Source organism: Platichthys flesus, chromosome 14 (assembly GCF_949316205.1).
Source record: "Platichthys flesus chromosome 14, fPlaFle2.1, whole genome shotgun sequence".
Taxonomy (NCBI): domain Eukaryota; kingdom Metazoa; phylum Chordata; class Actinopteri; order Pleuronectiformes; family Pleuronectidae; genus Platichthys; species Platichthys flesus.
The window spans coordinates 19075567-19090321 of NC_084958.1; the positions used below are offsets into that span (position 1 = coordinate 19075567).

The window sequence follows — 14755 nt, forward strand, 5'->3', positions numbered from 1 at the left end:
GAAATCTCTAGTGAAGTCTTTAGGCTCATTAAGGACGGGATTGATCTCTGCAACACCTACTGGAGCTGCCAGAGCTTCGGTTATGCCAACTGGCCAAGTAGAACTGTGTAGGCTGCAGGATGCAACACCCCCGTTGCCCCCAAACCAATTCCACTGGGAACCATCGGAGGAAAGCACAACAAGTTCACAGTCTGACAGCCCACGCTATTTGTTTATTTATTCAACCCATGAAATCAATATGATTCTGAGTCATAGTTGCAACTGAGACATTTTAAAAGGATAATTGGGAACAGGTTCAACATTGGTTTTGTCCACTAATTGGTCGCGTTTGAATTAATTAGGTTAAACTAGGCTAATTAGGTTAAAGTAGGTTAGCGGATTGTCCATTTATTACTTTGCTTCTCTAGACCTGCATTTTAACTCATCTCTCATTTGCCTTGTTGCTGCTCCTCCTGATCCAACCAGGAAACGTGCAGCATCCGTCGTCTGTTATTAAAGTTCAGGGGCATCTCATTAGTTCTGTGCTATTTATAGTAACCATAAAAAATAGATTTGATAAACTCCTTAATTAGAGAACCACTATAACGAGAATAAGCCCCTTCCCTTTCCCCTACGAATCAATGTAGTGTAAAAAAAATTGCTTTAAACCGTGAGTGTTCACCTCTTTGTTTCATTTCATTATTAAAGTCTGCCGCTCCAAACGCAGTGGTGCCCATAAAGAATCAGGTGCCCACTTGAATTAAACTATTTTATGAACAGTGTGTAGCCATTCAAATTAAAAGTCCATCTCTGTGTCTTTTCTCCCTTACATTGTCTATAATGAAAGGATTAGTGAAAACTCTCAGTACGAGCCATTATCTTTCAGACAATAGATTTTTTGAAAGAAAGTTTTGTGGAGGCTTCATTAGCAATGACCTCCCTCTGTGGTCTGAATGCAGGACACATTTGGAGCAATTACTTGACCAGAAAACAACTGTCAGTCATTCTTAAAGGGGAAGGATTCCAATTAATAAACCTCTTAAACCCTTTGGTTTTACGACCATTCCCCCGCAAGCTTTGGTGTCTTGTGTGGTTAAGGAGAGTTTTTCCAGAGGAGAACAACATTATCTGTGCTTGTTGCTGAGGGCTCCCAACAGACGCTCCTTTGCTCACTTGTGTGCAGGGGATTTCAAGGACTTAACTGGGAGCAACAAGTGCCTACACTACATGTTGTTAGTGTCATTAGTCGACTTATGGACTATGTAGACACCATGTGCGTTGCAGGAACCTGAAGAGCGGTAAGTTTACTTAATGTTCATCCGTGGGATTTCTGTTAGTTCTGAGATTTTCTGATTTAAAAAGGTTTCTGTAAGGTTCATTATTTCATTAAAAGATTAAAAAATATATAGAAAAAATGCAGCTTGTATTTTGCAGCCTGTCAAAAGGCTCAAACGTCTTTGGGTGTATAAACCAACGACTCTCAGCTGAAGTAACTCTTTTAACATGTGATGAGTCAAAGTAAAAACCAATGGGAAAACAATTTGGAAAGATAATTTGATTGCTACATGCTAAATTATATTTTCTTTCTAACTTTATCTCATCAACACAAGTTTATGGCTGTAATTATCAATAGTAATAAGAATTATGCCTAAACAGAATTCCTCTGTGACCTTTCTTATGGTTGAGAGTTACGAGATTAATGGAGGATATTCACATGCATTATTAAAGCAGTTTATTTTAAACAAAACATGTCAAACTGCTCTGTAATACAGGTATCATGTCTAATTTCTAAACAGTTTGTTCAGAGCACTTATAAGTACTTTTTAAATGTAAATTCACAGCTGTACTGTATTTGTCTTTTCACTTGCAGCCGAAGATGCAAGTTTGCTCTGCTTCTGTGGAAACACTGTATTGAACATCACAGAAGTTATCCTTAAAGGATACGGCCCCTATGCTTCACATAAATCTGCCCCATCGCACGTGACGCAGAACCTAAAGCGCTCGGTTCAACAGCTGCTTTGCTTAGTCCCACTTTGTCACATTCCAAGTTTTTCGAGGAGGAGAAAAAGTGTTTACAAAGGATCGGATGCATTTGTCAATGGAGGCCCTTGGAATAGTGGACGATAGTTGCCTGGACAACTATGAAATTTCAAAAAATGCCGGGTCGAGCAGTGGAGGCAGGGTCCACAGTATCGATGTCATACTGGGATTCACTAAAGACCAGGACCCTTTACTCCATTCGGTAGGAGATGGTGACGAACAAAAAGCCAACGGAGAAGACCTTCATCACTCTGAGAAGCAGGTCCAGCTCGACCCGTACGGGCACCTTCCAGAACTGGGCGACAGCTCCCAGCATTCCTCCTACCATGGTGAGTCTTTTGAGATTTAAAAAAGCTATTGTCGACAACAGAAACTCCAGTAAATGTCTTTGAAGTGTAATAAATTCAGGGCATATTGTCTTGAACCATGCAACAAGTGGAATTGGAGCGGAACTAAGTTAGTCAGAGAATAGAATACAATACTCCCACAAAGTGTTCCCACTGCTTCGGACGAGTGCTCTTCCATTAATAAGTTAAATGCCATCTTATCGCAACCACTGTCTTTATTGGTCATTATGGCTTGTTTAATAAAACAGTAACAACATTCAGTGGTGTTACAGTATATTTGTGTACATCCCTCTAAAAAGATGCAATTTTGGTTTGAATAATATTTACATTTGAGGTAGCTACTCTAGAAAAACCTCGATAGCAAGGCCAGTCGGTGGAAGAATGATGGATTATCCACTAATGGCTCTGAAGCAAACTTGCTCAACACCATGATATAGCTTTGCTCTTGAGTGTCCAAGCTAGGCTGTTGAGTCCTGACTTTCTTCTCCCATCTCTAATACGTTGCTCTGAAATTAGAGAAAACGTGCCTGACTAAATCACATGAGGATTCTCTGTTGACCTGCTCTATATCTATCGAGAAGAAGCCAAGAATGCTTTGTACATCTTATTATATACATTTCACTGGCATGTCATACCCGTATGGCAGCTGATGATGAGTTAGCGACACACCGGACTGGCAGGGAGCGAAGGTTAATGTCATTAGCTTCACTTGTGCTCTTGTTGTTTAAATGATGATCATGAGAAAACTCCATTCGGCCTAATTTATCTGTTGCTAACAGGGAAACTTAGAATTGATCTTCTTGCACGAGTGAATGTGGACCAACAGGTGACTCTGGCTGAAAGTAAGAGCTTTGGAGGCCAGTGGTCGTTTATATCATTGCTACACACTGTAAATCAGGGATGTTAATAGATACTATGTGGTTGACACGATCAACTGCTGTATGCAATCTTATAAACTTATACTATGTTATTTGAAATATTTCATGTAAATAATGCCGTTTTTGTCTCTTGAAATGTGCTTAGCTTGGCTATAGCAACAATAAGAGCAGTTAAAGCACTGTAGAATCAAGGATACCATCAAATCCACAAGTGATGCATTACTCATATTGCCAGATTGTGGCCTGGTGTAAATTATTCAGCCTAAATAATGTCATATGCATCATGAGGACCCCTAAAAACTGAATCTTCTTACCTGCCACAGTGTGAATATGAAATGTTATCCACGTAAGCGGCAAATATACACAGCCGATTATCATAGCAGAAAATGACTTTATGCGAACAGTACAATAACCGTCAGACTACAGTGAAAACAACTGACAGAAAATGGTGGGTGAGCTCGGCTGGAGCATTTGAGTCCGATGGAGGACCAGGATATTGACAGAGGAAAGAGACAGGAATGATACGTTTCTCCTTGGATTCCACTAGAGAAATAATTCGAGTTGGCCACAGAATCTGATTTCAATGGAAACACGTGAACATGTGAAGAAACTTAACATTTATATCACCACATTTGCTGATCAATATTTGCTCCTGATATTGCAGGCTTCAACCCACTATGGGGTGAATATTGTCTTGTCACACCACAGGTGGGACCACATGCAATGACCGTAGTTCAGGAAGCTGCTGATAAGGAAAACATGTGCTGTCATTCAGAAGAATCCATCCTATTCATTCTATATTCATGTTTATAATAATCACGCTTTCAATATCACAACAAACTCTGACCACAAAGCTTTTGCTGCCAGATGTCCTTCTTATTACAAACCAGTTATGTGTTGACCAGTGATGTGATAAGATTAAAAAGTATTGGTGCATCACACACGCACACACACACATGGCTCACATGCTCTACATCAATTTCTTGGATCACACAATATGGCTCTTTACTCCACCTGTGCAGAAGCCAACTTAAGTCCCTTGTTAGATTAGGGGAGGCGGGCACTCGCAGCTTTAACTGGTGGCATCTGTTACCATGGGATTACTGCAGGGGAAGAATTCAGTGAAAGAAGTTGTCATTTGGACTCACGGAACCCCCGGGGTTCCCAAACCATCAACCCTATAAAGGCTCATCAGTCATTAAGCTGTTTTATCGTGAGGAGAGGAGTTAACGTTTCACTTTTTGATCAGATTGAACATCCCAAAAATTACTTTTATTTTGATATAATTCACAATCACACGAGTAAAAAACGGTTTCTCCTGGTGACATATTTTTGCCCCGAGCTAGATCAAATACAATATGATGTAAATCAAGTATAGAATGTAATAAGAAAGCTTTTGGTCTAGTGATCATAATACTGTTAAAGTCTTCATGTTCACGAAAAACGATTTATAGTCGGATATCGTCAACAGCTGCAAATCAACTTCTGGTGACAAGGTGTCAGGTAACTTAGGAAGTTAATGTCTGTAAAGTGTTGAATCCCATAGATTAATTAATATGTGATGTTATTGGTGGGGTAATGCACAGGGAGGCCCCTAAACTGATGGATTTGGCTTTGTGGTTTAGGTCGTAGCCTCCGTATACTTACTTAGATCCCTAATTGCTCTTTTAGCTCAACCTTGCTCTGCCCTCACGTCATTGGCTTTACTCTGCCAAATAAGATTTGTTAACTTGGCAGTGTTGCCAAATTTAAGGGCTGCTTAGTGGCTTGATACCAGTTGCACACCAGTTGGTCGTTGTTACATCAATTCTGAAAGGTGTTGATGGATGTAAATCCCCAACAAGGAAGATTAACAAGTGGGTGTCTGTTGTTGTTATTTAAGACACAAGATTTCTAAATCATTTATGTTTTCTCTTCTTCATTTCAGCATCTGACCTTTTCTCAGGTGACAAGTGTGATGGAGAAATGAGCGACCTGCAGAAGAGCGTGGACGATGGCGAGGGATCTCCGGAGACTCTAAAAGAGGAGGAGCACACTAAGAAGAAACACAGAAGAAATCGCACCACCTTCACCACCTATCAGCTTCATGAGCTGGAGCGAGCCTTCGAGAAGTCCCACTACCCGGACGTCTACAGCCGCGAGGAGCTGGCGATGAAGGTCAACCTGCCCGAGGTCCGAGTTCAGGTAAAGATTACAAAACCGCCAAAGTGACACATTTAATCAATTCATGCTTCAGAATCCAATAAAACTAGAGTGACGCTCAGATCGCCACGGCCCAAGAGTCCCCCTGAATTCAATCAAGCCACGCCGAATTGAGAATTGAACACGGTCCCTTACATGTGGCTGCCTTTGTCATCAAGATCAGTTATTCTTCACTTGGAAATCTGTGAAAATGTAAACAAAAACAACATCAACAAAAAATACCCTATCTCACAATGTTAAAGAAAATGAAAGATAAAATAATCCTGGAATCTGTCTTTACACAACAGAATATAACCGTTTCTTACTCGGCCCATGTCTCATTCTGTCTCAACCAAGTTTCGTGGAAGCCCGGTGAGACGATTGTGCGTAATCCTCCTGACAACAAATAAACAAACTAAACCACAAACAAACAAATTAACAGGGGTGAACAACATAACCTCTGTGACGGAGTGGAATGCGGCCGACTTCTTCACTACATAATGATAATAAAGGAAAATACACAGTGGCACACAACACAATCCCCTCTTATATGTATTTGTCTCATGATTGTATTCCTTCTCTTCTGTCTCAGTGCCATCACTGCATCTCATCTCATTTCATTTGTCTCTGGCCAGGTGTGGTTCCAGAACCGAAGGGCCAAGTGGCGACGTCAAGAAAAGATGGACACGAGCACCATGAAGCTTCACGACTCCCCCATGCTCTCCTTCAGTCGCCCCTCCATGCCTCCCAACGTTGGTCCCGTGGGCAACGCCATGCCCCTGGATCCCTGGCTGACCTCGCCCATGTCCAGTGCCACTCCCATGCATAGCATCCCAGGGTTTATGGGTTCACCGCAGGGCTTGCAGCCCGCCTATCAGAGCCATGGCTTTCTCAACAACCCGTCTGGCATGGTCCAAGGTATGCAGCCCATGGGCCCACCTGCTTACCAGTGCCCTCCCAGCTTCAACGATAAATACCCAATGGAGGATGACAGGAGTACCAGCATCGCAGCACTCAGGATGAAGGCCAAAGAGCACATTCAGTCGATGGACAAAACCTGGCAGCACATGTGATGTGGCGCGGCACTATGGAAGGTTTTCTGAGCTGCTCCCGTGAATGTTTACAAACTGCTTTTAGTTAGCGTTAGTTTCATGTACCGATGAAGAGGATACAGTACATGACACCAAAGGCGTTTGAGAGGCTGCTATTTTTTTTTTAAACGAGGCTAACAAGCAACTCTCAAATTGGATTTGTGATTTTTTGGGTTTTAAAAATTCACTTTAAAAAGTTATTAATTTTGACCAAACAAGGTTTTTGGTCTCAAGGAATAATGATCAAATCTCTGGTGGTCATTATTTCGGTTGAGCACGAGATGTTTGGGAATATTCTTTTTTTTTTGGAGTGAGAGGAAATCTTCAACGTGAATGTTTTGACACTTTAAATTAGTGTCCTTGTTAATTTTGTATATTTCTGAACAGTTTCAGACATTTTACTGAAACAATGAAATACAGTATAGTATATGAGAGACTAAGTAGAGCCATGTGGTCAGTATTAGCAACATTTTTCCATTTAGAGTTATAACTTACAGATTTCAAAACATTTATATAAGTTTGCTGTCTTAATCCAGTGGCGTTCTGACCTTTTTGTTGAAATATACTTTAGAATTTCTGAAGCTAACTCTCAGGTACCTGAGTGTCAGATCTTCCTGTTTCCCTGAAGTGATAACATGAGGTTAACATTAATGGCCACTGAACTGCACTTTCAGGGTGTTCGTTGGTATCTAATTTTCAAGAAATAGTTACTGTTGGTATAAACTTGTTTTTTCCCCATGTAAATCTGATTAGTTGGCTTTTTCACTTTGTCCATTTATTTTTTTATTTTTTACTGTACTTTCGTATGCAAGAAAGTTTCATCTCATTATTGTAATTTGGGTTAAAAAGCAATATGATTGCCTTTTTTAAAGCATCAAAATGGCCTTTTGGAGAGCATGGAGTTTGAATGGGGGAGGTTATCGGAAGTCAGAGAGCATAATCTGGTTCGAGGGCTAATTTAAACAGACAAGCATACCTCTTAACACCTAATTACTGCTTTTAAAGCGATTAACCCCGGATTTTCAGCCATAGACAGCATGCCCTCAGATGCCCCTGAAAACCCCTTTTAATTAACCCCCCCTCAAACTTGCTCGTTTATTTTATTTCTAATTTACAGATACAACACTACATACCAGTGTTATTCTTCTATGGTCTGGATCTTCATCCTTATTGGTAAAGGATGCTTCTTATTACATTGTTGATACAATAGTCACTTGAGTCAAATGGATTTAAGTTGAGAAAGTTAATGGATGCTGGCAGCCCCTCGTACCTCTTGAAAATAGCACAGTCTGATAAAAACTGTTGGACCACAAATGGGAGGAGATGACAACGTGTTTCTTTTTTATGTTTATGCATTAAACTGATGTCGAAGGCTGCTGTGTTAGCAAAACAACCTTTTTCATGATTAGGATTTCTTCTGTGGCTCTAAATCAATAAATCAAATTACGTTTTGTTCCATGGACTCGAGGGAAAAGATCTTGCTGCGCGTCTCCCCCATCCTTTTATCAAAATGTGTCATGTCGTTAAGTTGATCAATACCTGAATCAATACGACTCCATCGATAACACTGTCCTCAATTGTCTGTATATCGCAGCCTTTAGAAATGGCATCATCCACAGTTGTATAGGTTTTGCTGTTTGTTTTGTTCTAATCCCTGTTCACACCAGTGGACGAAAAGGCCAAAGAAATAAGAAGGAACTTTTCTTTTTACTAGAAGAAACATTTATAAATATTTGTGGATGTTTGTTATTTTTTTCATCTGTTTTCAGTATCATTGTATACTAATTTCTAGTTCTTCCAGGTTTTTAAACTGTGATATCCTTTTTTCCATGTGCAAAACATAGAATAAAGTTACAGTAGCACTACTGTAGAAGCACTTTGATTGTAGACCTTGTTTTTCTTTGCACACATCCATTAGTGAGCCACCAACATGACTTAGTGCCATTAATGAGCGCCCACATACAATAGGCCATGTAAGCTGTGACAGAGCAAGCTGGCCTGATGGAGGCCTGTTGTGTTCGCCCAGGCCTGTGGAGCTTTGCCAGGCCGTTAGGCAGATGAGGCTCCACTCCATCAGGCCCAACCAGGGGTGTCAGGAGGCCCCGCCTGCTAGGCTGCAGAGGCCACAAGGGCTCAAGCCTTAATTGCCCTCCAGTAGCCTGTGTGGCTTAACTGCCCCAATTTATTTTGGGATAAAGGTTTGAGCAGTGGTCTTTTTTGCAGCATTTTGCAGCAACACATGAGTAACAACTCAATCTATAATATTCAGCAATTTAAGTTGACATAAATTAGCTGCGTCTGTCAGATACTTCACTACTTCTATCAACTTCTTCTATCTTCAAATAAATTAGAAAAATGTTAACGACAGAAACAACAGGCTGAATAGGTATGTGTAACAGTGAAGATATTAAAAGTAACAATGGCGTGAACAGTTCATCTGAGTTGGTGATAGCAAAAACAAATATGTCCATGGTTACTACAAAGAGTTATTATGACTATATTTGATTAGATAATGTTGCACAAAAGCTGTATTTTACTTTAGATGCAAGTTAAGTATTTTTTAAGAGTTAAAACCTGGATGTTTGATCTTTTAGAATACAAATCAAAAAATGAAAAAAGGTGAATGTATGTATTTAACCCAATGTCTATACTGTATGAGCAATTTTAGACAGAGACAAGAGTTTGTTTCTTGCTCCCTCCGCCCTCCTATTATTTTTGCAAGGAGAGAAATCACTAAGGTTTCACACCATTTTAATGCCTGAGCAGTTTGGCATAATAAATCAGCAGAGGCATGTAGATGAGAAGTGTTTGACCATGCTATATTTAGTGATAACCTCTCTCACCACACCTTTGTCAAAAAGACTCAACGTAGCAACATCCTGAAATTACAAGAGACGCACTCAGACCTCGTAATTATTATTATGTTATTTTGCTTGGCCAAGCATGACCTTCGCTGGGGCCCGGGCTCTAGTTAACAGGCTGACTGGCGGGACGTGGTCTATGGTGGAAATAATAAGTGAAAAGAGCGGAAATAATTGGGTTTGATTAAGAACACTTTTCAAAGGGACACCATTTTCCCCTCTTGACATAATTGCAGAGTTTATGTGCGTGCGCATGTGTATGTGTGTGTGTGTGTGTCCGGGGGGTGGGGGGATGGGGGTTAATGGCTGGCGCCAGTTGCTCGTCTTCATCCCACTCTTTACTTTGAGGAGGTGCACATGTCACTCAAACAGTTACTTGCCTTACAAGCATGGGCCTGACATGCACCAGTGCCTGTGTCAATGGCTTAAGGGTCCAGTGTTTAGGAATTAGGTGAGAGGGATCTATTGGCAGATATTTAATATAAAGTAATTCTAGTGATGTTTTCCCTTATGTGTGTTTCATCTAAATTGTACAAATTGTAATTTTCTACATCCAGAATGGGCCCGTTATTTTAAAAACTTTATATTTACATCAGGAGCAGGTCCTCTCTACGGAGTTTTAATGACGACTGAAGGCTGCCACAGGTTCTCTGTCATGTTTGGAAGGGGAGGGTGAGGTGAGGGGTGTTCAGCTGCAATATGCAGCTTCACCACTAGAAGTCACTGCGTTTTACATAGTGAAACTTTAATATTGACTTGACCATTCACCCAATAACTCCTGATGACTCATACATGTTCAACGAACCCTGATACTCATCAATATTCTTGTCACTCATTTTGAAAAATTCTAACTTAAAATTCATATTTTAAGTAGTAGTAGTAGTAAATAAAATAAGGTCTTATATATGATACAATATAAAAGGTCTTATAATATATCCATGAGTGTAGGCCACAGGTTTTCAAAGTGGGAGGGGGCTCGAGGCAGTTTCAGGTGAGCCTCGTTTAATGAAAGTTAAGGTTTCAACAGGAGAACTGGTTCACAGTTCAGAGATCCCTTATGCTTTATATCTATGAGTCTATGAGACAATACAATTGGGCAACACACAACAATATGCAATGTGCACACTTGTAAATGAATTACACTTCAGGCAGGGACCCAAATGCTAGTTATATTTAACTTTTGAGCCACTATAACAGTAATCAAGCTTCTAAGTGGCTCATCTAAAAGTAAAGGCTAAAGGTCAGAGCTGTTAATAATTAGTACAGCTCATTATGTCTGATTTCTATCTTACCCTGGATGTCAGCTTTGACTTTTTGATAACCCAACAGAGGCTAAGCTAACATCAGGGACCTTAGTATTTGGCGCCCTCTACCGACTGTCTCCCACAACAACACGTTGGACATAACACAACCGATTCCGGATCAGTAGACCGCGGAAGACATATGTTTCGTGGTCTCCTGTGATTGGTCCAGCCACGGCGCGTCTCCGGCCAATGACAGGGAGACATCTGTTCGCTGGAGCGACTCTAAAATCCTCCTTCTCTTCCTCCTCTCGGTTTTCATCCAGCAGAGACTTCCCCGGCAGCAGCAGCTCGCGTGGGGCAGAAGAACGATGAAGGTCCTCGGTGTAGCAGCGGTGGTCGTGGCGCTTTACTGTGCACATGCTAAGGTGTACCTGCGGGAAGAGTTCCTGGACGGTGGTGAGTTCCCAGTTTGGTTCTGCTCAACACGAGCTGGTTTGGGGTTAAAATCCAAATCGTGTGTGAAATTCATTCCTCGCATTTAACCTGTGAATTGTTAATTTGTGTTTGATATCGAAATGTCCCTGTGTTCACGGAATCAAGTGTTAACACCAGACGTCTAATTTTCATGCGATATCTAGTCTGCTAGCTAGCTCAATTTAGCAAAGGCCCCGAAGCTAGCTAGCAGACGCGACGTCCCACCCAGCTGAAGTTACACGTTCCAGTCCCAAGTTATGGAGTCTGCATGTGTTTTTATTTTTTTTTAAATGGGTTAAACCTGCAGGGAAGGTTGTATTTGTTGTGTGAGTGTTATCTTGAGGTGTCTGCGTGTGTCTGGACGCTTCCTCCGGGGTTTAACCTGCTCCTGGTGTGTGCAGATGAATGGAGAAGTCGCTGGGTGAGCTCCAAACACAAGTCTGACTACGGAGAGTGGAAACTGACGGCTGGGAACTTCTACGGAGACGCAGAGAAGGACAAAGGTAAATGAGGTTTTACTCCACGTATCTTCACACGATAATCAACTGTATTTGCATTAGGGCCTCAAAGATCCGTAAAGGTATTTTGGGGTAAAGTCTGAGAGATCAAAGTATAAGAGCTCAACAAATCCAATACACTTCGAAGTCATCGAAAAAACATAGGTCTGTTAAAAACATTTGGATTTAGAGATAAATGCAGTACAAAGTAATAGATAATAGAAAAGTAGACTATAAGAGAAAGTGAAAGTAAGTTGAGTAAAAACAAAATGGCCTTATCTGTGAAATAGATGGTAAAATTATAAAATTGTGAAATGCTTTATGAACACCAGAGTGAACAGGTGGGTTATTACATTTACATTTCAAATTATCAGTACAGCATTTCCGTCTCCTCTGATCTTTGGAAGAAGTTTGTTTGTCAGATGCGACTTGATTCTACAGCTTTAGTATTTACTGAATTAAACAAGACACTTAACCTCAGTAACTGGTTTAACTAAATGCCCAACCCAGAATTTTCCGGCAGCATCAGAGGCATTCCGACGCTGTTATCTTGGAGTTTGGGAATATTTGTAACGTTCGCTAAAGAGAACCTGTTTTGCTAAATAGTTCTTTGTGTAACTTGTATTTCAGGTCTCCAGACCAGCCAGGATGCTCGGTTCTATGCCTCCTCTGTCCGATTTGAGCCGTTCAGCAACGAGGGCAAGTCCCTGGTCATTCAGTTCACTGTGAAGCACGAGCAGAAGATCGACTGCGGCGGTGGCTACGTGAAGGTCTTCCCTGCCGATTTGGAACAGACTGCAATGCATGGAGACTCTTCATACTACATCATGTTTGGTAAGTGGTGATGTTCACAGTAATGATAAATAAACTGAATAGTTACAATTACAAGATTTGCTAAATGTTGTTATTCAATTTATTTCCCTCAGGTCCTGATATCTGTGGCTACAGCACCAAGAAAGTCCATGTCATCTTCAACTACAAAGGCAAGAATCACCTAATCAAGAAAGAGATCAAGTGCAAGGTAATTCAGACTTTTAAATTAGTTTTTTATAAACCTTAATAAAATGCTAAATGCAATCGCCTCTGCTCCAGTAGATCCATCTAATCACATCTTTTTCTTGCAGGATGATGAGTTGAGCCACCTGTACACACTGATCCTGAATCCCGATCAGACCTATGAAGTGAAAATTGACAATGAGAAGGTGGAGTCTGGCAGCCTGGAGGAAGACTGGGACCTCCTGCCTCCTAAGAAGGTTAAGGACCCTGAGGCCAAGAAGCCAGAGGACTGGGATGATCGTGCCAAGATCGACGATGCTGAAGACGTCAAACCTGAGGTAGATGAGCTTACTGTTGTAATCATGCATATCAATCTGAAATGTTTACAGGGTTTCCACTGGAGTCCTGGGCTTTAAGGAGCTTTCATTCACAGTTGTGTGTTTTCCTCTCTAGGAGTGGGACAAACCTGAAAACATTCCGGACCCTGATGCTAAAAAGCCTGAAGACTGGGACGTGGACATGGATGGAGAGTGGGAGCCCCCCATGATCCCCAACCCAGAGTACAAGGTAGGTTAAAATAATGTATATGAACGTTCTGAGAAATGCCAAAAATTACAGTGTTAATGACTCACAAACATTTATTGTTACAGGGAGAATGGAAACCCAAACAGATCGACAACCCCAACTACAAAGGAACATGGGTGCATCCCGAGATTGACAATCCTGAATACAGTGCAGATTCCACCATCTACAAGTTCGATAACATTGGAGTGTTAGGTCTTGATCTGTGGCAGGTGAGAGAGAAAGAGATCCTCTTTAGATAGTACTGTTAGTGTTTCAGTGATATGTAACACCAGTTTAACACGTTTTACTTTTCATCTCAGGTGAAATCCGGTACCATTTTTGACAACTTCCTCATCTCCGATGACGTGAAGGAAGCAGAGGAGATAGGAAACGAGACATGGGGTGCCACAAAGGTAGATTGATATACATTTTGTTATATACACAACACATGAAACTATTGTCGGAGAGAAACCGAATACATCAACCAGGGACACGGTTTGTAATTATCTTAACTTTCCTCACAGGAACCAGAGAAGAAAATGAAGCAGGAGCAAGATGACCTGAAACGTAAAGAAGAGGATGCGAAGAACAAAGAGCAAGATATCGAAGCGGAAGCTGAAGAAGAAGAAGCCGCAGAAGAGGATGAGGATGAAGAGGAAGAAGAAGATGAGGAGGATGAGGAAGACTCAAAGGATGCAATGGAAGAGGCACTTTCAGAAATGGATGAAGAGGAAGCAAAACTTAAAGATGAGCTTTAAGGAGTCAGAGATTTTCTGTCCCTCCTTTTTAGAAACTCTGTCCTGTATTCCCCAGGGGTAATGTGGCTGCTGTGCATCCTTTCCCTGAGATCTGGACACGACCCAACTTGGGGGGCAAATGTAGTGAAGTGGGGCAGGTGGGTGTTAACGGACATAGTTTCTCTTTCATTTTGGTCTTGATGTTGCCCTGTTGATTTATATGGTTTTTCTGATGACAAAGTCCATCCCTCGTTTTGTCAAAACAGAAAACAAGGAGGCACTGACATCTTCTGTTTTCTAGATTTGTTTTCCCTTGATTTACACATTCATGTTATTTGCAGATTCCCTTTGCACACTCACTCATCTGTGATTTAAAGTTTGATATGGCAAATTGTGATCAGCGGAGAGTAGAGACAATCATGTGTTGACTTAAAAATTCTTTTCAGCTTGGCTGAAACAAAAAAAACTGTAAAGTTTACAGTAAAAATAATCACAAAATACAGAATTCCAGTCTGTAGTGTAACTTATTTTGGTTATGTCTTTGGCACTGAGTTTTTATTTTCCTTTCTACACTCTTTAAGGCACAATTGAATGGTATCCCAAGTGTAAATGTTTTCTTACATTGAAATGAATTCAACATGTGATTCGACATGCATTGTTTCCTGTAAGTCTGGAGAAACGGAAGTGAGTGAGCCCATGGTATGACACGTGACATCAATTAGGGTCAAACCTATTTTTATTGGACAGAATGTTATTGATACCAAAGTTTTTATTAAAAGATTATAACCATATTGCCTTATTGTCATGTTTTTTTTTAATTATATGCATGTCCAGAAACCAGTCAGTAGCGCTGCTGCAATACCATA

General features: G+C 40.9%; 2 protein-coding genes across 2 annotated transcripts; both read left to right on the forward strand.

The window, feature by feature from the left end:
• Positions 1 to 1162: 1162 nt before the first annotated feature.
• rx2 (retinal homeobox gene 2) lies at positions 1163 to 8361 on the forward strand. The gene is made up of 4 exons (XM_062403662.1): positions 1163 to 1277; positions 1850 to 2348; positions 5172 to 5428; positions 6061 to 8361. Exons 2-4 carry the CDS (start codon positions 2066 to 2068, stop codon positions 6496 to 6498), a joined length of 978 nt encoding a protein of 325 aa, XP_062259646.1. The 5' UTR covers positions 1163 to 1277; positions 1850 to 2065; the 3' UTR covers positions 6499 to 8361.
• Positions 8362 to 10917: 2556 nt separating this feature from the next.
• calr3b (calreticulin 3b) lies at positions 10918 to 14680 on the forward strand. Its single transcript, XM_062404145.1, has 9 exons — positions 10918 to 11077; positions 11497 to 11598; positions 12223 to 12426; positions 12519 to 12613; positions 12717 to 12926; positions 13042 to 13155; positions 13239 to 13382; positions 13473 to 13565; positions 13677 to 14680. Exons 1-9 carry the CDS (start codon positions 10990 to 10992, stop codon positions 13908 to 13910), a joined length of 1284 nt encoding a protein of 427 aa, XP_062260129.1. The 5' UTR covers positions 10918 to 10989; the 3' UTR covers positions 13911 to 14680.
• Positions 14681 to 14755: the final 75 nt, after the last annotated feature.

Bases quoted from the DNA above. Each gene is read 5' to 3' on its own strand.
- rx2 (XM_062403662.1), top strand. From the start codon at position 2,066: ATGCATTTGTCAATGGAGGCCCTTGGAATAGTGGACGATAGTTGCCTG. The intron at 2,349-5,171 runs GTGAGTCTTTTG...TCTTCATTTCAG, and splicing joins CCAGCATTCCTCCTACCATG to CATCTGACCTTTTCTCAGGT. The intron at 5,429-6,060 runs GTAAAGATTACA...GTCTCTGGCCAG, and splicing joins TGCCCGAGGTCCGAGTTCAG to GTGTGGTTCCAGAACCGAAG.
- calr3b (XM_062404145.1), top strand. From the start codon at position 10,990: ATGAAGGTCCTCGGTGTAGCAGCGGTGGTCGTGGCGCTTTACTGTGCA. The intron at 11,599-12,222 runs GTAAATGAGGTT...CTTGTATTTCAG, and splicing joins AGACGCAGAGAAGGACAAAG to GTCTCCAGACCAGCCAGGAT. The intron at 13,383-13,472 runs GTGAGAGAGAAA...TTTTCATCTCAG, and splicing joins TAGGTCTTGATCTGTGGCAG to GTGAAATCCGGTACCATTTT.